The 21,730-nt window shown below is 41.1% G+C and overlaps 1 protein-coding gene across 1 annotated transcript in view; it reads right to left on the bottom strand.

Moving 5' to 3' along the window:
* The window catches only part of GIGYF2 (GRB10 interacting GYF protein 2), a 171,239-nt gene that overhangs the window by 38,665 nt on the left and 110,844 nt on the right, over nt 1-21,730 (bottom strand). Inside the window, 9 exon segments of the mRNA XM_043999298.1 lie at nt 980-1,080; nt 1,697-1,804; nt 3,744-3,835; nt 10,344-10,510; nt 11,652-11,811; nt 12,902-13,095; nt 15,020-15,208; nt 15,286-15,433; nt 15,520-15,737. Of these exon segments, the coding sequence (XP_043855233.1) occupies nt 980-1,080; nt 1,697-1,804; nt 3,744-3,835; nt 10,344-10,510; nt 11,652-11,811; nt 12,902-13,095; nt 15,020-15,208; nt 15,286-15,433; nt 15,520-15,737 (1,377 nt within the window).

The raw sequence follows: 21,730 nt of genomic DNA, 5'->3' as shown, positions 1-21,730 counted from the left end.
TGTTCGGAGTAAGCCTGCTTCCAATGCTTCATCAAGCCGCCATGAGGCCAGAGGCCTTCCCATGTGGCGCACAGCCATTCTATCCCTCAGGACTCTTGTACTGAAGTTTTGGTTTGGGTTTTGTTTGTTTGCTTGTTTGTTTGTTAAGTAATAAACGTTTTGATTTATAGTTTGGGGCTTCAGTTTTTATCCCTCCTTCCCTCCCTCCCTTCCCCCCTCTCTGAGGTGGCAGGGAATCAGATATAGGTTACATATGTACGATGTAAGACATTACCATATTAGCCATTTTGTATAAGAAAACTTGAATAAAAAACAAACAAACAAAAAGCTTCTTGTACCCTTCATGAGGCAGGACTACCACACCAATCCCATCTGGCTGTGTGTGAGGGTGACTGTTAGGACCCTTCCGTGCCAATCTTCATTGAAAGACATACGGTACAGGCGGCTCAGTGACTAACTAATTCTCTAGGATCCCCAATCAGTCAGTACCACTGAAAAAATCATGATGCTAACAAGACTGACGTTTCTTCAGGCAAAAGCTTAAGGTGTTTAAATTACTCTGCCTTCTTCCACTCAGGCCCAGGTCAGTGTGTACTCATCACAGTGTGTATCTGTCAGCAATCAAGAAATCATAAGCATGATTTAAATCATAAAATGCTGAAAGAGGGGTTACTACCTGAACCTCTATTTCTCCTAAGGAGATGGAGGGCAACCAAGATCCCTTTCCATACTGGCTGTCACCGTTGTTTCCAGAACTGCTAAGCATGTATCACAGAGGGAGACACCCAAGAGCAGGAATGCTATCAAACTGGACTGGTGCTCAGGCAAACAGAGAGCCTGAGTCTCATATTTTATTTCCCATCCATTCGACTTGGTCAGAACTAGCAAAAGGTGACTCCTTTTGATCATTTTTAACAACTGCATTACCCCACCATAATTCAGTAATGGTGGCAATGGAGGACAAAGACTAAAGTTTCACCTGCAGGTTGTGAAGTGGCTGACTGAAGCTCCCAAATAGAGCCGGTATCTGGAACTGAAACAGACCTAGTGACGGATGGAATCAGATTCTGTTCCGATATTCTGCAAAAGAGAAAAAACACAGTCCACCATTGCTGAAGACCAAATAAAGGTGTATTTCTAGTTTCACCAAGCTTTGTAAAAGCCAGCTCTGACTTTCTCTTGCTTGTGTACAGAAATCTTGCACTAGATTAAGCCCCTGGGAGAAGAGGCAAGCACATCTTTGAATCCCAGGACCATTTTAGCACCAACCCCATTCTAAAAGATAAATGACTGAGAGTTGTCACTGTGTAAAATATTCCCTTCAAACTGATTTTTTTCAACTATGAAGGGAATTAAGTGTGAATTCATTCAATCACAGGTTCTTGGCCCAACTTGGTTTAGCTCCAACCTAATGGTTGGCTGCCCCTTTGCTTCAGGACAGGGCTTTTGCTTGGGGAAACTCAAAAATAAGACCAATACATGCCACGATGGCCAGTTGCAGGTGGAGACTGATCTATAATCCCGTTCAAAGTTATCCATCCACGGGCTATCCTACCCCGAAAACACCTATTTTTCTGTTAGGGGAGATTCAGATTCATCCTTTGTGGAAATAAGTCACTGTTTCTGTCTATCTAACCCCCCCTTTTAAAATATAAAAGTGGAGACTTTTTGATAGAATACTGAAATGAACACTGACCTCATCTTCAGAGCTTGAAACTGCTGGAGAAGCAGTGCCAACTGCTGCTGCTGCTGAGACGAAAGGGCTGCTTTCTGCTGCTGAGCCAACACCTGTGCATACTGTTGTCTTCAAAAAGAAGGAAAAGGAGGTGTCTAGCTGCACAAAGGACAAAGCTGAACTGAGATTATTAACAACTAGAAGGGACATTAGGGGCAACCTGAAGCCCAGAAGTCAAATGTTTTCCCAAGGGCACGGAAGCAATCGAGGGAGCAGAGGTGAGAGTCCAATGCAAGACGTTTGGCTCTAGGTTCACTGCTTTCTCTGACACCACACTGCTTGAGGGTCTCAGGTTTAGGGACAGACTAGTTACCAACCTTTTCCCTATAAACCTCGAATCAAATTCTCGTCTTTAACCACTTCCTCATTAGTGACAAAGCCAAAACAGAAGCCACAGTTTCCCAATTCAAGCAGTAAAAACCTATACTGGTCACAACAAAGAACTAAACCCAAGCTTCAAAGACAGAAGATGCTCCCTCCCTATACCGGGAAACAACTGAAAACCACATTGGAATCAAGCATTAAAGGGAACCGAAGCCATGTGAGTACCTTTGCTAAAAGGGCTCATGTTCTGAAGGGATTCTTTGTGTTTCACAATTTCACAACCAAGTTTTCTGAGGTGAAAGCTTAACTAGAATACTTTTAAACAGGAAAACTATGTTCGTTACTATTTCTAAAGATAGGAATGAGGCAGCGAGGCAGCACAGTGGATAGAGCACCGGCCCTGGAGTCAGGAGAACCTGAGTTCAAATCCAGCCTCAGACACTTGACACTTAGCTGTGGGACCCCGGGCAAGTCACTTAACTCAAATTGCCTTAAACATCTGGGGCCATCTCCAGTAGTCTTGATGTGTATCTTGCCAGAGAAGAGAGTGAGGCTAGTGGCCCTGCACAGCCCTCCCTCACTTCAATCCAATTCACTGCAAGTCACACCATCACCTCAAAAACAAAGGACCGACAGGAACATGGTCACAGCCTCCTAGCTTCCTTCAGATCTCAGCAAAAGGCTCACTTTCTGTAAGAAACCTTTCCTAGTCATCCTTAATTTTAGTGCCTTCTTTCTGGGCACAGCCATCCACAGGTTTTCTCTATTAGACTATAAGCTCCTTGAGGGCAGGCACTACCTTTGGCCTTTCTTTAGATTCTTAGGAAACAGCAAAGTACCTGGTACATAGCAGGGACTTAATAAATGTTTTTTGACATGACCTGGTTTAGGTCCAAGCCTTTTCACCATTTGGTTATTATTTCCTGGAAACATGACAACTTCTGAATTTCTTCCCCAAAATATGGCAACCAAAATTAGACAAAAGGACAGAGTGCGAGCTGACCAGGGCCATTCACAGCAGAAAATACCTCTGACCACTTCCTGGAAACCAGAACTGAATCCATCCAAAAGCAGCCCCCCCCCCCACCTCCCCCCACCCCTGCCGGGGCAGCTAGGTGGCACAGTGGATAAAGCCCTGGCCTTAGATTCAGAGATTCAGGAGGACCTGAATTCAAATCCAACCTCAGACACAGGACACTTATTAGCTGCGTGACCCTGGGCAAGTCAGTTAACCCTCACTGCCCCCACCCCCTTTTGGCTTTTCCATGTAACCCCCTGATTTCTTTCTCTGTCAACTTTCTTCGGCTACGATACTTCTAATACTTTTGTTCTTGCCCCTCTGGTCTTTTCACTCTCCAGGATGCACAAAGATTTATTTGTGCTGAAAGCTGAAGAGGTTGGAAGTCCCTGATCTTGGAGCAAAAAGCCTTTTGCTATCTTATCTAAGGAGCAGTGGCAGAGAGGAAAGGTAATGTAACTTCTATTTTGATCAAGATCCAAGCCTAGGGGGCAGCAAGGTGGCACAGTGGATAAAGCACCAGCCCTGGATTCAAGAGGACCTGAGTTCAAATCTGGCCTAAGACATTCGACACTTACTAGCTGTATGACCCTGAGCAAGCCTAACCCTAGATCTCACTGTGGCAGCGGTATGGATAAGCTCTTCATTTCTATAGAAATATCTTACTGTATCAGGAACTGCTGGTATTGAAGATGCTGCATCTGGTATAAGGCATTGAGCTCCTGTTGCCTGGTCAGTCGTTCTTGGTCCAATTCTCCCTGTAGTAGAAAGACTGCTATCAAATAACTGAAAAGGCCGCCCCCCTTTTTAAAAAACAAAACGATTTTCCTAGACACAAGGAAAATGCTTGAACATAAAAATCATGGGTCAACTTAAAACCTGACAGCAACGTCATGTAATAGGAGAAGTTAATGATGTCTTCTCATGAGAAAAAAACCATGGTTACTACAGTTTAAGTTCTATCATCTATTGAAGTATCAGAAAATTCAGCTGTGATTTCAGTTAATTTTAAGATCTGAGAATTTCTGAAATGAAGTGCCTAATGCAAAAGATAACACAAAATTAAAGAATAACAATAAATATTTTAAAATAAGTATAAAGAAATAAGAAATAAAATGGAAACTATTTGGAAATAGATTCAGAATAGGAGATCAAAGGTACCGCATATAAACATGCTACCTTCCCTCCCTTGCAAAGCAATTCCCCACATTAGGTCAGCCTAATATTTCAGACAGAATGAAAGCATCCTGTGACTACCTATTCCTGCCCAGGGGGGAGGCAGAATTGGTTCTTAGACCATATTAATTGCTCATAAGAGGAACCTAATTAATTGGGTGGCAGACTTTAATGTGACTGATCAACACAATATAGTATGTAGCATTATAAGAGTGATACCAACTAGGAAAATATAATACTAACATAGTCCTTACTCTGAAAGAGTTTATACTGTATTTGTAAGAAAAATATTGGGACAAAACAATTTAAGTGAAGTCTCCCTTGAGATGTCCCTGCAGCAAGCCCTGAAAGATCTAAAAAAGAGATTAGGAAGAAGTGAATTAATGCACAGAAGCACAAGATACTATGGTAGGATCAGGGAACAGAGAAGCTCAGATTGGCTGGAACAGTTTGTGAAAGAACTTAATTGAAATAACACTTCAAAGATGTCCTTTGCCAGTCAAGGCTGGGGAAGGCCTTGGATTCCAGGGTACTAGAACCTGAAGGCCTATTTTATCCAATATCAGTAAGGAATCACTGGAGATTTTTGATCAGTAAATTATTTGCTTTTCAAGGATGGAGGGGAGAAGGAGGGGAAAATTTAAAACTCAACATTTTAAAACCTGAATGTTAAAAATCTGTTTACATGCAATTAGGAAATATTTAATGAAATATAAAGGGTTTTGATAGGGGTCAGTGGGGGTGGTGGTTGGGGAGGTGTCATGGTCAAAAGAATAAGTTTAGCAGCTTTGGGAAGAAAGGATGAAACATTATAGCACAATAACCACAAAACAGATGCACAAGTTGAATATAAACGGTCACAACATAAAAAATAAAACTATGATTTAACCCAAGGGATAAATTTGATCTTAAAAGATAAACCAGACAATTTTTATTACCAAAAAAAAAAAATCAGAAAGTGTCTATATGAATAATATCAATAAAGAAAGACTTTTATCTAACTAATTAAGACAGAGCATTCTATAATGCACTTCTATTGGGGTTCCACAAATGCACTTATAGTCCACAGAGTGCTACATGCATTTATTTCTAAGATACATGTGAGTTTTAAAAAATGGGAAAAAGATTTGCACTAAACATCATCAACAAAAGACACTGATACTCAACTGACAAAAATACACACAATAAACTATTGCCCAATAGATGAGGTCAAAGAATATGAAATTATCAAAATAATTATAAACTCTAAAAGACATAAAAACAATACTGAAAATCAATAAGTGTGTGTGTGTGTGTGTGTGTGTGTGTGTAAGTAAAAGGAAAATAACTCTGAAAATGAACAAAGAAGGTGACAGTCAAGGTGGGGAGGACTGTCAGAAGATGGGCACACTGGGTCAATGCTGGTGAAACTGAGAAGTCATCTAATCATTCTGGAATATAATTTGGAATTATTCAAGTGATTAAACCACGCATACCAGGGGCAGTTAGGTGGCACAGTGGATAGAGTACCAGCCCTGGATTCAGGAGTGCATGAGTTCAAATCCAGCCTCAGACACTTGACACTAACGAGCTGTGTGGCCCTGGGCAAGTCACTTAACCCCCATTGCCCCACAAAACAAAACAAAATAAAACAAAAACAACAAAACAACAACAACAACAACAAAAACATGCATAGCCTTTGACCCAGCAATCTCATGACTAGGCATGTAACCCAAGAAAGTCAAAGACAAAAATACAGGACCAACATATTGGCAAAATATTTATATAAATATTTTTTGTAGTAGCAAAGAACTGGAAACAAATTAGATACCAACCATGTAGGGAACAGCTAAAAAACTATAGCATTATTAAATAGAATAGATTACTCTATAGTAAGAAATGACAAAGAGAAATCATAGAAATGAAGGAAGATTTGTTAGAATATATGCAAAGCTTGTTGGTGGAGCTGTGAACTGATCCAACCATTCTGGAGAGCAATCTGAAACTATAGCCAAAGGGTTTATGGGACTGTTCATACCCTTTGACCCAGTGGTACCACTGCTAGGTCTATATCCCAAAGAGATCATAGAAGAGGGAAAAGGACCTACATGTACAAAAATATTTATAGCAGCTCTCTTTGTGGTGGCAAAGAATTGGAAATCGAGGAAATGCCCATCAATTGGGGAATGGCTAAACAAGTTGTGGTATATGAATGCAATGGAATACTATTGTGCTGTAAGAAACGATGAGCAGGAGGAGTTCAGAGAAAACTGGAAGGACTTAGATGAACTGATGCTAACTGAGAGGAGCAGAACCAGAAGAACACTGCACACAGTAACAGCAACATTGTGTGATCAAAAATGGGAATAGACTTGGCTCTTCTCAGTAGTGCAATGATCCAAAACAAGTTCAAAGAACCATGATAGAAAATATTCTCAACATCCAAAAAAGAAGAACTGTGGATTATGAATGCAGATTGAACCATACTGTTTCTACTTTTTGGCTGTTATTTTTTTCCTTCTTTTTTGAGGCTTTTCCCTTGTGCTCTGATTCTTCCTTCACAATATGAGTAATGCAGAAATATGTTTAATGTGATTGTACAAATATAACCTATATCAGATTGCTTTCCGTTGTGAGGAGAAGGTGGGAAGAGGGGGTGGGAGAAAAATTTGGAACTAAAAATCCTGTGAAAACAAATGTTGAAAACAATCCTTACATGTAAGTGGAAAATAAGAAAATATTTTTATTTAAAAAAAAAAGAACATATGCAAAGAAAACTAAGTAGAGACAAAAGAATAAACACAATGACTATGTGCCATGTAAATCTGAAGATCACTAGAGAGGTAACTGAAATAGTAACAAAGATCCCAAAGAAGAGTTAGTGAAAAAAAGTCCTTCCTCAGTGAGAACTCAGACCTATAAAGATTAAGTACTATGTGTGTGAGCATAGTACATTATACACGCGCGCACATACACATACACACAGGTGTAGTCGGATTTTTTTTTTGATTGTTTTTATCACAAGTGGGGCTAAATGAGAAAGTAGAGGCACCAGGAGTCAAAAAGAATGCATTTTTTTCTTATAGGATGAATTAAACAGGGAAAAGAGACTGAAAGTGAGGAAACCACAGTCTAGGTGAAAAAAGGATGAGGACCTGAACCATTGTGGGATCAGTGAGTGACAATGGTATAAAAACAGATTTGACAAGATCTGGCAACTGCCTGGCTATGAATGATAATAGCAAAGGAACAATCAAGATGCCTCTGAAGATTCAAGCACAGATGAACATGAGGACGGTGGATTAGAAAAGTTGGAACAAAGATAGGTGTGGGGGTTGGGTGACAGCAACAGAAGCACATTCAGTTTGGGGCATATCCAGTTTGAGGTTCTAGAGCTATGAAATGGTTGCCAAGAAAAAAACTAGTATAGACAAATTTGGGGATCATCTGCATAGAACCCACAGGAAACAGTGGGATTAGCATGGCCATCCAGGTTTAAAGTACATAAAGACAATGAACCAGCAAAGTTAACTAAGAAAGTAAGTCAGAAAAACAGGAGGAGCAACATCGTAAAAACTAACATCGAGAAAGAGTGCTGAGTAAGAGGGAATGACCAAGAAAGGGAAATGCTGCCAAAAGTTAAAGGGAGATGAGGATTGAGAAGACAAACTGAGCAAGGAAGAAGTCGTTGGGAACACTGAGACAAGAGATGGCAATGACAGCCAACCTGTAAAGAAGGAGGGAGGGAGGAAGAGTAGATGAGAAGAAAGAGGGCAAACAGCTGGGAAAAGGGGAAGCAGCAAGTGGAGATCCCCCCCCCCCCGCCCTTTTTAAAGGGATTTAACAGTAAAAGGGAGCAAGGTGAAGGATGATAGCTTGGAAAGAATTGAGCTGAATATGTCTGACAAACTGTATGTAAATACAGATGTATACTTTTATATAGAAATTAAAACAAACCAAACCCACATTAGGATGGCTACAGGGACCCCTCAAGAGAAACAACATTAACAGCAAGTTTTCCTCTGGCAACTAAAGAAGTTAATAACAGTAAACTATAGGTTTAAAAAAAGAACATACCTATTATGAAAGAGATTTGCTAAAAATGGACTCAAGATACTCTGGGCAAAAAAAAGACTAAATGAGACATGTTTCCTTTACATTGGAGTCTCTGTCCACCAGAGGGCAGCAATTCATCCAAACTCAACTGAATAAACATCAAGTATGACCATGACAGCATGGGGGCTGGATGCTAGAGAACCTCCCAGCTTCCACAAAGGCTATCGACCTGTCACTAGGTCACATGTGATAAGAGTAAAAGAGACTGTAAGACAACACAATCTGAGGAGGAAGCTAGCCCTTTCACCTGAGGAGGTTTCAATGAGGCTTCTAGGAGGCCTTGAAGGAAGACAGGGACTTGGACACTTAGAAATGCACTGTAGAGATGGTGGGGTATTTTGGCAGCTTTGTCAAGGATACCTTAGAGCTGAAAGAGACTATCGAATAACCTCAACGGAAGGCTACAACGATACTCCAGGTGAGAACTGAAAGCATTCAAGTTAGTTAACTTAGCTTCTGAAAGCTACAAAGGAATGATGAAGGCTCCTGAATCATCATCTTATACAAACCCAGTAAGTCTTCTAGTTTTTCTATTCATCTGATCTACTTTATATTCTAAGGGCTGAACTAAATGATGCTCAAGAAAAACTAGTTCTACACTATACACAGTAACAGCAATACTGTGTGATGATCAACAGTGACAGACTTAGCTCTTTTCAGCAATACAATGATCCAAGACAATTCTGAAGAATACATGATGGAAAATGCTCTCCACATCCTGAAAAAACGACCTATGGAATCTGAATGTAGATAGAACCATACTATTTCTACTTTTTTTCTTTTATGAAGTTTTTCCCTTGTTCTGGTTCTTTCACAACATGACTAATGCAGAAATATATTTAATGTGATTTTACATATATAACCTATATCAGATTTTTTTTTTCTTTCTTGGGGAGGGGGGGAAGGAAAGAGAAAAATCTGGAACTCAAAATCTTAGAAAAAGTAATGCTGAAAACTATCTTTGCATGACACTGGAAAATAATAAAATACTTTTAAGATTTAAAAAAAAGAAAAAAGGAAAAACTAGTTCTAAAGCTATTATGTTCCAGAGTCAGATCATTAAAGCTACCAGATGTTGCTTATTAACAAGTCAGTCACATGACAGTTACTTAAAACACTTCTTTCAAATCAGGGTAGAAATCAACTTGGTTCTCCATTCATAAAAATAGTTCTACAAAACTGAACATTCCTCCAATATTTTTGTTTTTGGTTTTTTTGAGGGGCAATGGGGGTTAAGTGACTTGCCCAGGGTCACACAGCTAGTATGTGTCAAGTGTCTGAGGCCGGATTTGAACTCAGGTACTCCTGAATCCAGGGCCGGTGCTTTATCCACTGCGCCACCTAGCCGCCCCTCATTCCTCCAATATTAAACACAGTCAATGCCTCTCTACACAACAGTAGAATACTGGTCTCTCAAAAAGGCCTAAATGATGGCAATAAAACGCAATGACAGTATTTGGAATTAAAATAATTGTGTACAGTTTAATGTGTACAGAAATGCAAGAGTACAAATCAGTGATATTTCCAGATTTTTCTTCATAAAATCCTATCAGTGCTACAAAAGAAAACTGTACATAGGATCTTAACATAGATTTTGGCTAAGAATGGGAAGGAATGTACAGTCATTTTGACCCAAATGCCTCATTTTAAAAACTTCATCTCGGTCTTACAAATCTTGGACTTTCTTTCAGGAAACTAACTTCCCAGGCTTCCATTTGTAACCTAGATTATGCTGACACCACGATCTTGGGCTATGAGAGTATTATGACCATTTTCAGGGACATGCATGAGGTCACTGTATATCTTTTCTCCTGGTTTTACAATACTCTATATCAGTCCATACAAGTCTGCATGTTTCTCCAAATTCCTTCTATTTGCTGTTTCTTATGGCACGATAATATTACATAATACTTACAAACAACAATTTGGTTCTCTGCTTCCCAATTAATGGGTACTTGCTTTGTGGGTACTTTAGATGAATGTGAGGTTACTTACCAAGTGTGGAGGAGGTGCTGGGCCGGGGGAAAAGGGAACCCTTCCCCACATTTTCATGATATCACCAAGGGGTTGGAAGGTCTCATCACACGCTCTCTTGACCAACAAGGACATAGTGAAATAGCCCGCCTGAAACCACTCTGCCATTTCTTGGTTGTTGAATGGACCTGTAGCACCACCCAAGCAAAACAAAGAATGTTAGGGACTCCAGGATCAGCCATACCCAGAGTCTGACCCCAGTCTACAATAAACACTTCTCCCTTTATAGGTCACCTGAACAGTTCAGTCTGGTGGCATACTCTCCTAGATGTAAGCACAAATGAGTATAACCCCAGGGATCTGTGCTTGCCTCTCTGTAGTCTAATTGTCAGGCCCTTATTGAACTGTCTAACTGGCAGCTCAAGAAATAGTCCCAAGGTTTAGAATCAGAAAGGGTCTTCAACAGCATCTGGTTCAGGGCCCTCATTTTACAGATGAGAAAAACAAAGCAGCAAAGTGGTAAAGTGAGTTGTTCAAGGTCACACACAGTAAAAGCATCAGTGATGATAACATGTCAATTAGTTCATCAATGGCCCTTCATATAATCAGTAACTTTTTGTTTAAGTGAGGCAACTGGGGTTAAGTGACTTGCCCAGGGTCACACAGCTAGTAATTAAGTGTTTGAGGCAGGATTTGAACTCAGGTACTCCTGACTCCAGGGCCGGTGCTCTATCCACTGCCCCACCTAGCTGCCCCCAAATAATCAGTAATTAAAGGTACAACTGGAAGAATGATAAAATCCAAATGCTATGAGTCCCTTCCAACTTTTTTATTTTCTTTCCCAAAAGCAGAGAGACTTAGGAAAAGAAAGTATGCAACCTGAGAAGAGATTAACTTCAACTATTTAACCATTTGTGAATACAACCAGTGGAACTAGGAGCTAACTGACCAAATAAATACATATAGGTGGCGATCCTTTTGGAACTGGGACACACTTCAGGTAAGATATAGAAAACATCCAAAGGATGAAAGGACAACCATTGTGCTCTGGCTTCAGTAGAGAATGGGACCGGTATCAGTTGCTGAGTTGAAACAAAAAGTTCCACTTCTGACAACGGTCCTCATCCTTCAGACAAGGAACAAGCATCCACTTGGGGAAACATCTGGAGAGCAAAGGCCCTGTCCAAGCACAGTGAGAGGTGCTGCTGGATGTCTGGGTCCTGACAGAGAACAGAATTCTACAGGGGCCGGCTATATTTCTGGTGCCCAGGGGATATATGTGTGGAAGGTGGCACTTCCCTGAGAGAAAGCACAAGGCCCCAGACATACCCTGAATTTCTCCCTGTGGGTCTTTGTAATACCATTTCTGCATGGCCTCATGCAGCAATGGAATGGAGACACCTTTGGCTCGGTGCTCCTGGAGTTTTGCAGTCAGTCTTTCATCATCCAGGGCACTGTCCTGTAGGTATGCCACCATCTTTTCTGCTTGCTGTAACAGAAGGGAAAAGGAATGCATAAGAAGAAAGTAGTCATAAAACCAAGCAATTAACTGATCAACAAGTATTTATTAAGCATGTGCTTACATTCCTTTGGGGGAGGCCACAGACACACACTCAACATACACAAAAAGCAAAGTCAAAATGAAGAATGATTGGAGAGCGAGGAGAAGCCCACCCAAGAAGAAGCAGAGAGTAGGGACTCACAAATGCTGCAGAGGTAAAAGAATGAGGACACAAGTTGTCTCCCTACAGACACAGGAAAAATACCTTTTAACAAAAGACCAATGAAAATGTATAGACCCGAAAAGAGGAGCAGCAATATAATTAGGGTCCAATGGTCAACTAACAAAAATACAACAAGCATCTTATAAAACATTGGAGGGAAAAATAAGTCATTCTGCAAAGAGATAACTCTTAGAGAAACTCTGTGTGTGTGTGTGTGTGTGTGTGTGTGTGTGTGTGTGTGTGTATGTAAAAGGTGAATTGTCTATTGTGAATATGATAAGTACATACACAATTGGGCAGCTGGGTGGTGCAGTGGACCAGGCCTGGAGTCAGTAAGACCAGATCAAATCCAGCCTCAGACACTTACTAGCTATATGACCCTGGACAAGTCACTTAGCCTTGTTTGCCTCAATTTCTTCATCTGTCAAATGAGCTGGAGAAGAAAATGGCAAACCACTCCAGTGTACCTTTGGCAAGAAAATCTCAAAGTACTGAAGAGCAATAACATATACACAATTAAACGGAAATCTTAGGGTCTCCTCAAAGATAATGACAGACCAGGATATTCCTATCCTGACCACTTAATGGTTAAGAGTTTGATTTACTATCCAGTTAAACTGAAAATCAAGACAATGGTACCCATTAACAACTGCTGAAAGGGAGCATATTTTTGCATTCTTCACATACCAGAAGAAAAAAACAGCCAAGGGCAAACTCAAAAGAGCAAAAATAACCTGACACGATGACCACTTCCCCCTTTTGGTGATTAAAACATCAAAGAGCATTCTGTTTGGGTTTATTTGGGCACCATTGCTAGTTCCCATGAAGCTTAGCGCTAAGAATGCCTAACATTACCTGTTGCAGGTGTTTGAGGCCGTCTTCATCATCTGGATCTGCAGAAACACTACTGATGCCAGGAGCACCCAGGGCTGGAGTCTGGGGGGGCCTGAGGGCAGGGTCTGGACTGGCAATGGGAGGGGGGAGAAGAAGACCAGAAGAGGATGGGTCTGAAGAGCTCTGTGATAAAGACTGTACAGCAGGGACCAGTTCTAGAGAAAGACATGGAAGACATGAACAGCCTTTGGCATACACAGTGAAGCCTCAGGAAAACATATATCTGCATTTAGGCTGCCCGATAGGAAGACTAACTAGAAGTTCTGCATCAAGTGAAGGCAAACTAATAAAAGAAAACTTGTGAAAACAGTAGCTATATCAATCAGTTACCAAAAAATACAATTTAAAGAAAGTATTTCTAAGCCATAGGAAAGGTCCAAATTATTTCAGATTGGGGGGGGGGGCGCAGCGCCAGGGGACGAAGGGGAAGGGAATGGGGCTGAAGCTGTGATTTCATTAGCAGTGAGAAGCCTTAAGGGAGGAAAATTTAAAATGCAGGTTACCACCTGGCTCCATACCAGGCAGCCCCAATTCTCTGCCTGGGGCATGGGAGAGATTAAGTGACTCCCTCAAAGGTTAAAGGGTCAACCACACCTGAACCCACATCTTCATTACCCTGAGATCATCTCACTATTCTGCCCCCCTCCATTTTGGAGGAAATTTAATGAAGTCAGAGCTCCTCATAAAAGACTGGGGACAATTCAAAACCTACTGCAACAATAGAATTTTATCACACTACATGATTATTAAATATTAAACTTCAAGTAACAGTCAGTAATTCAATACAATAAAATTCTCATTACAGAAGTATCTTCACAGTCTTTGAGTAAGAGTTGATAAGTACATACAAAATAAACTCAAACTCGCCAGACAATTTTACAAATCACTAAGTTATGGGGGCAGCTAGGTGGTGCAGTGGATAAAGCACCGGCCCTGGATTCAGAAGTACCTGAGTTCAAATGTGACCTCAGACACTTGACGCTAGCTGTGTGACCCTGGGCAAGACTTAACCCTCATTGCCCAGCAAAAAACAAAACAAAACAAACCAAAACAAAAAAACAACAAAACAAAAACAAATCACTAAGTTACTATTACAAATCTTTTGGGTCACAGACATTTAAGGAAGAAAAGAGGCATGGAGATTTGAAGCCACTGGCCTCACAGTGAGTATCATAATCCCGTGGCAGAGAAGGGAGACATCTAGGAGGGTCACTGATGTTATAAACATGTTGGGGCAGAACAAGTTCCCCCAGAAGGTTGATTCTTTCCCCAGCATTCCCACTTCCTGCCTCATTATCCACAGACAGTATACCACAATCAGTTGTTTCATGACCCAAACATTTCCAATAGACTGAATTTTTGCCTCAAAGAGGCCCAGAATACGTAGAAATAAATGTAAATGTTAAGTTAGGCAGGCTCTGCTTAAGTGTTAGGCATTTTCCTAACTGGGGGCCTGGGGGCAATTATGACTGAACTCATCTGAATTTTTATCTAACATTAACTCCCAGAAGCTAATGAGGGAGGAACATGATGGGGCAGAGGGGCAAGTCACACTGTCCCCTGGGCTTTACTTCTCTTTTAAAGGGTATTACAAAATGGGGAGTGACATAGTAACTTGGGGGGGGGGGGGGGGAGTGTTGCGAGGGGAGGCAACTGGGGTTAAGTGACTTGCCCGGGGTCACACAGCTAGTAAGTGTCAAGTATCTGAGGCTGGATTTGAACTCAGGTCAGTCCTCCTGACTCCAGAGCCGATGCTCTATCCACTGAGCCACCTATCTAGTTGTCCCCATAGTGACTCTCACTAAACTTACTAAGTTCAAACTGGATCCTAGCTGTGTGACCCTGGGCAAGTCACCGATTCTCTGTCTCAGTTTCTTAATTTATAAAATCAGCATCTACTTCACATGGCTTTTGTGGTGATCAAGTAAGAGAACAGATGTAAACTACAAAATGCCACAGAAAGGTAATTATGATGGTGATTAAGCAGTGTAATAATCAGATTCAAACAAGATCCCATTTCCCAATAAAGAATGGACCCTTGGGTCTTATCATCTCAACTTAAGTTGGCCGGCCAAGTACCTTCCCCTGTGCTGGGCCCCTGGGTGGGCGGGGAGCTCTGGGAGCGGCTCTCCTCTTCCGGCTGCTCCATTTGGCTCTCCTCTCTCCTCTCCAACAGGCCGGGCTGCAGGGCTTCCTGAGGCCGACGTTCTGAAGGGCTAGCTGGCTGCGCGCAGGGGGATGACGGCCTGACTGTTTCTTCTGACGTGTCTGTGACAGGGAGATCTCTTGAATTACTAATAAATGACTCATTAAAGTGAGGCCAGAGTTCCCAGAGTCCCCCTTACCTGCAGCTCCCCCATCTCTGCGGGCAACCTTGTCCGGTTCTTTGGCTTCTTCATTGTGACTCCCCTCCGAATCCGAGCGCTCCTCACCCTCCTCTACCGGCCTGAAGTCCATTTCCTGTTCTTCGGGAATGGACTCCTTCTGTACTTTCTGCACCAAGGAAACAGGCACGAGTCGATACCTCATTCCGTCACTCTTCTCTTCTCCCCTGCCCCAGACAGGAAACAAGCACTCACCTTTAGGGAGAGGAATGCCCCGGACGAATCAAATGTTCCCATTTCCTCTTCGGCATCCTCCAGGCACCATTCAGGGAGGCTGTCCCTGTCATCATCTATGCTACCACTGCCAGACCTCACTCTTCGGTAACCTCGATCATCATCCCGTTCTCTAAAGTCAAATTCAAACCTCCGTCGCCGTTCCATGTGCTCTCGCCAACCTGCAGACCGAGGACCATCTGGGATAGGGAAGAAAAACAAAATGAAGAGTCCAATCAGTCAATAAGCATTTATTAAGCACCTACTATGCACCAGTGTGCTATATAAGTGTTGGGGATATAAAGTGACAGGTCAGTTTGTATGGGGAAAGGGATGATGAGTTTGGTGCTCAGCATGTAGGGTGTAAGACATTAATCACACATCCAGTTTGAGACATCTGGAAAGCAATATGAGATGGGAGGTTGGAGGTTGGCAGAGGTCACTTTAAGAATCATCAGCATAATCTACAGCCATATAAAAAAATGTTCTCAATCACTACTGATTAGAAAAATGCAAATGAAAACTCTTCTGAGGCACCGCCTCACAGCGATCTAATTGACCAATATGACAAAAATGGAAAACGACAAATGTCGAAGATGATGTGGGAACTGTTAGTGGAGCTGTGATCTGATCCAACCATTCTGGAGAGCAATTTGGAACTGTGCATACCCTTTGACCCAGCAATATCACTACCAGGTCTATAATCCCAAAGAAATCACAAAAAAGGGAAAAGGACCCACATGTGCAAAAATATTTACAGCAGCTCTCTTTGTGCTGGCAAAGAATTGGAAACTGAGGGAGAGCCCATCAACTGGGGAATGGCTTGAGCAAGCTGTGGTGTATGACTGTAATGGAATACTGTTGTGCTGTGTGTAAGAAATGATGAGCAGGGAGCTTTCAGAAAAACCTGGCCTTACATGAATTGATGCCGAGTGATATGAGCAGAACCAAGAGAACATTGTACACAGTATCAACAACATTGTGTGATGATGAATTGTTATAGACTTAACTCTTCTCAGCAATACAACGATTCAAGACAATGCCAAAAGACTCGTGATGGAAAATGCTCTCCACATTCAGACAAAGAACTATGGAGTCTGAAGCACACTGTTTCACTTTTGTTGTGGCTTTTTTGATCGTTGATGTTTATATTCTTTCTTGAGTTTTCTTTTCCTTTTGTTCTTATTCTTCTCTAAAAACATGACTAATGTGGAAATATGTTTAACATGATTGTAATATACAACCTATATCAAATTGCTTGCTGGCTTCGGGAGGAGGGAGGGAAGGGAAGGTGGGAGGAAAATCTGGAACTCAAAAAATATTTTTACATGTAATTGGGGGGAAAAAATTTAACTTAAAAAAAAAAAAAGAATCATCAGCATAGAGATGACGTTAAAGCCACTGGAGCTGATGAGACCATCAAATGAAGCAGTACAGAGGAAGAAGAGAAGAGAACCCAGGACAGAACAGTCAGAAGTAGGAGGAGAATCAGGAGAAAGGAAGAGCGTATGAAGAAGAGGGCTGAACAGAGACATCAAGAACCATGAGGATAGAGAAAAAGACCACTAAATTGGGCAGTTAGATCACTGGTGACTCTGGAGGAATGATGAAGTCAGAAGCCATATCATAGGGGATTGAGAGGCAAGTGAGGGGCAGCTAGGTGGCGCAGTGGATAGAGTACCGGCCCTGGAGTCAGGAGTACCTGAGTTCAGATCGGGCCTCAGACACTTAACACTTACTAGCTGTGTGACCCTGGGCAAGTCACTTAACCCCAACTGCCTCACTAAAAAAAACAAACAAACAAAGAGGCAAGTGAGAGGAAAGGAAGTAAAGGCACCAATTGCAGATAGTCTTTTCAAGGAGTTTGGCCACAAAAGGCAGAAGAAATGTAGGACACTAAGAAGCAGGGAAAGAAGAATCAAATTGAAAGGCTTTTTGAGGATGGTCAAGTTTTTAATAGGTAGTAGGGAAGGAACAAGTAGTTAGGGAGAGACTGAGAATCAGTAAAATAGTGGGAATGACAGCAGGGACAATGTCAGAAGGGAATGGGATTGCTTGGCAAGGAATGGGGTCAGCTCTTTGTGTGAGACAGGGGTAAAGGAGGAGATAGATAGTGGCAGAAGGCATCTGAATGAAAGGAGAGGAGAAGAGAGAACTCCCACTGAATGTTCCTCAGTCAAGACAAGGAGGGAAAGGGAAGCAATGGGAGGTTTGAAAAGGTTTAGAAGAAGCACTGTGGAGAGTGGGATAGGAGGTTCATAATTAAATTTAGAGCGAAGGAAAGAAAGTATTGGGTTGTATAAGTCACAAGTATGGGAAGCCTATTTGTTACTTCTCATCTTACAATTAAGTGAATTACAACACATACCAGTTAAGAATGTGCTGTTATCAAGTGACTCAAAGGCATGCTAAGAATCATACGACCATTATTAATTATTTAGTCAAAACAAAGACTCTAAAATAACTAATAAAAATAAGTTAAAATGAGACTATCTTAAAAGGTACTAAATTAAAAATATACTTTTACCTAATTTTTAAAAATCATGTTATTATTCAATGTAAATATTCTGGCAACTGTCTACCTGACCTGAGGGATCCATTAAAGCCAAATTTAAAGGATCAGAAAAATACGCACATCTTCTCATGCTAAAATTTTTGAATTTTTTGAATTTGCTTTTTGAAAACACTTTTGAAAAATTAGAAATGAGCAGTTTTCAGAAATTCTTACCACGAAGAACAAAAATATGGCATTGGGCATTAGAAAGCCCCAAATAATTTCTATGACATGTGGTATTTCTCTTAAGTGGCAATTCAGTACACAAAAAACTGAGCATGTTAGTCACTTCCGCTATGGATAACATAAAGCTTAAGTTTATTGTGCACTAGGAAAAGCTTTCAAAAGAGAAAATGAAGGCTTACTGCTGCCTTTCCCCTGCCTGGGTGATAGAACACCACCTGGCAAAAGCCTCTCTTGTACTAACTGACCGGTCCCCAAATAAAGTTGGGGAGCAGTACTCATTTTGAAAATGAAAGACAATGTAAACTTGCTTTTTAAACAGTCTGGCACAAATTAGGGTTGGAACATCACCTGATATAGCAGGCTAGTCAAACCATCACCACCTTGACCACTATATCCCCTCAGACCCCAATGGGGACAGCACAAGATTCTGAGCCCGAGAGCCATGACTGTGCCCAGACCTGCTTCCAGCCCACTCACTGGGGGAGAAATCACTACAGAGGCGGCCTACCCTCCTCATCACCAGCAGCCTGTTGACCAGCTGCTACCAACAGGCCAATGGGCACAGGAGGCCTGGGAGTGGCAGCGCCAACCAGATATCCCTACACCAAATGACAACTGCCACACATAGGCAAGGTGGGTCAACCTAGATGAAGCACCAAGCAACTCTGGGAGGGAGACAAAAGATAGCATGTCTTGGATAGGTCGCACCAGCGCCACCACTATCTTTCCAGGTGGAGACAGCCCAGGACCCTGAGCCCTCAGCCATCACCCTGGGAAGCAGGCCTTAAGCAAACGTAGTCTGAGAATGGCTTCTGCAAGGGCTACAGCCACGAGTTCTTGCTAACGAAGTCCTGTCAAGTCGATCAACATGAGAAACTGATAGGATTTTATCAGCAGAAAAGACCTTAAAGAAGCAGTAGTAAAATCTGCTTTGACACCACATCTCAAGGCCCAGAAGGCTTTTCTATTAGACTAGCATCTGAAATCTTCCGTATGTGTTGCATCCCCCATTAGAATGTGGGCTCCTTAAAAGCAGGGATCATCTGACTTTTCCAAGCAAAGAGATGAGCATATGATAAATGCTTCCTAAAAGCTTTATTCATTCACTCATATTCCACGATACATTTAAAACGGACACATTAAAAAGTGAGAAGACAAGCAGATTCGACCTTTCACAGCTACAAGGAGGATATATTCCTAACTAAATGAGGAACGGGAATTTCAAAAGATAAAGTAGGAAATTTTGACTACATGAACCGGAAAAGCCAGAAGGGGGTGGGGGGAAGGTGGAATGTACTTAGAAGGGAAGCCATCAAATGGGGGAAGAATTTTTTTCTATCAGATTTCTCCTTCCTTCCTTACTTCCTCCCGCCCTCTCTCCCTCTCTCTCTCTCTCTTTCCAGGGCAATGAGGGTTAAGTGACTTGCCCAGGGTCACACAGCTAGTAAGTGTCAAGTGTCTGAGGCTGGATTAGAACTCGGGTCCTCCTGAATCCAGGACCCGTGCTTTATCCACTGCACCACCTAGCTGCCCCTTTCTATCAGATTTCTAATAAGGTATGAACCTATGTCCATATATACAGTGAGCATCACTTAAAGGGTGCTTCTATGTGATGTTTAGCTTATCATACACATTGAGTGCTAGGATATCCTATTATCTCATCTCCATATGCATGACTCAAGTGAAGCTATGCTGTAATAAATATTTAAATAGTAAATAGGCTAGAAGGTTATCACTCCGCTGTTGTGTTAGCATTTTATATTAGAAATAGCTCACCAATAATGATAATGCACTTCTGGTGCCAGGGACAGACATATTTTTTGGCTGACAAACTCCATTAGAAGCTCTCGACCAGATCTGGAGTTTGAATCTAAATTAGCATCGGTGTCTACAAACTCTACAAGGAACAAATTGAAATTCCTGGTGCAGTTTTCTATATTTTGTGGTGTAAACAGCCAAAACTTCATTTGTGTTCATTTAAAACTATATTCTAACATGCATAAAGAGACAGCTTATAATGAATATTATTCAAAAAATTTTCTAGGTTGTGGGATAAGAAAAAAATGGCTTCTGTGAAAGAAATCAATTTCCATTCATTTTCCTAATCCAGTGCTTCCCTCTTTCTTACATTTTTACTGCATGAAAATGACATAAACAAATAAAACTAAACAAAAATACCAGACGACTGGAGAGATGAACACATCAGCGTTCAATATACTAACAAATTACACTTAAACTAAGGTTTGTAAGATGAATAAAAGAAAAAATTATCTATTTAAAATGCAACCAGATTTGAGGGATAGTCAAAGACTTTGAAATTTTACTTTGTTTAACTCCCTTTAATAGAATCAACATTTCACAGGCTGAGAAATGCTGTTCCTCTTCCAAAACATTCACCTTGTTTGTTTTTGACCAGCTGGAATTTATCCTCTCTCTTAGCTCAGATCTTGTCCATTCTTTCATCAAATACTAACTCACTGGGAACACATTCTACAAGCCCTCCACAAAGCTGACAAATGTAGCACCAATATCATGATACCTCAAACCAGAACGATCCTGTTTGAATGCCCAGGGCATGATATTGGTGAGAATATGAATAGAAGAGAATCGAAGACCCCGGGTGTCCAGGAATCTAAGGAATAGCTCCAAGGACAGTGTTAATAACATCTACCCTGAAAGAGTTTCAATGATCAAAAAATTTTTAAAGTTTATTATGCTTCTAACAATGTCAACAAAATAGTTTAAATGCCAGCTAAACTGTTTGAGCTCTAGAAAGTCAGCTAGAAAGGACGTGGCTAGTGCAAATAATAATAATAAAAAAAATCTGTAAAATAAGTGACCTGAATATCAAAGGTCAAAGCATTTTAAAAAATTAGAAGAGAACGAGAAAATATACCTTTCATAAGTATGACTAGGGAGTGATAAATGCGGGAGAGACAATCACAAAGACAAAATACATGATTTCAAGTACAAGAAATTGAAAAGCTTTTGCATGAACAAAATCAATGCAAGTGGAATAAGAAAGTGGTGGGGGGGGGGGAGAGAAGAGAGATGTATCAAACCTTTCAGATAAGAGTCTTATATCCAAAACGTCAAGGAAATAACACCTATACAAGTACAAAAAATATACCCCAATAAACGAATGGTCAAAGGTTTGAACAAATCCCCAAAGAACCATAAACTCTTAAAAACTACATGAAAGAATGCTTCAAATCATTAATAAGAACAATGCAAATCAAAACAACCCTGAGGTTTCATCTCACACAAAGAAAATTGAAAGAGATGATTCAAGGATGGAGGAGCTGTAGGAAGATGGGCACATTAATGAACTGTAGAGTGTGAACTGGTTTAACCATTTTGAAAAGTGATTGGGAATTAGGCAAGAAAAGAATTCAAATGTCCATGCCCTTTGACGGAGATATTCCAACGCTAGTTCAATGTCCCAGTGAGGTC

Source organism: Dromiciops gliroides, chromosome 4, assembly GCF_019393635.1.
Source record: "Dromiciops gliroides isolate mDroGli1 chromosome 4, mDroGli1.pri, whole genome shotgun sequence".
In the NCBI taxonomy this organism is placed as follows: Eukaryota; Metazoa; Chordata; class Mammalia; order Microbiotheria; family Microbiotheriidae; genus Dromiciops; species Dromiciops gliroides.
This window is presented reverse-complemented; position numbering and strand designations above follow the sequence as displayed.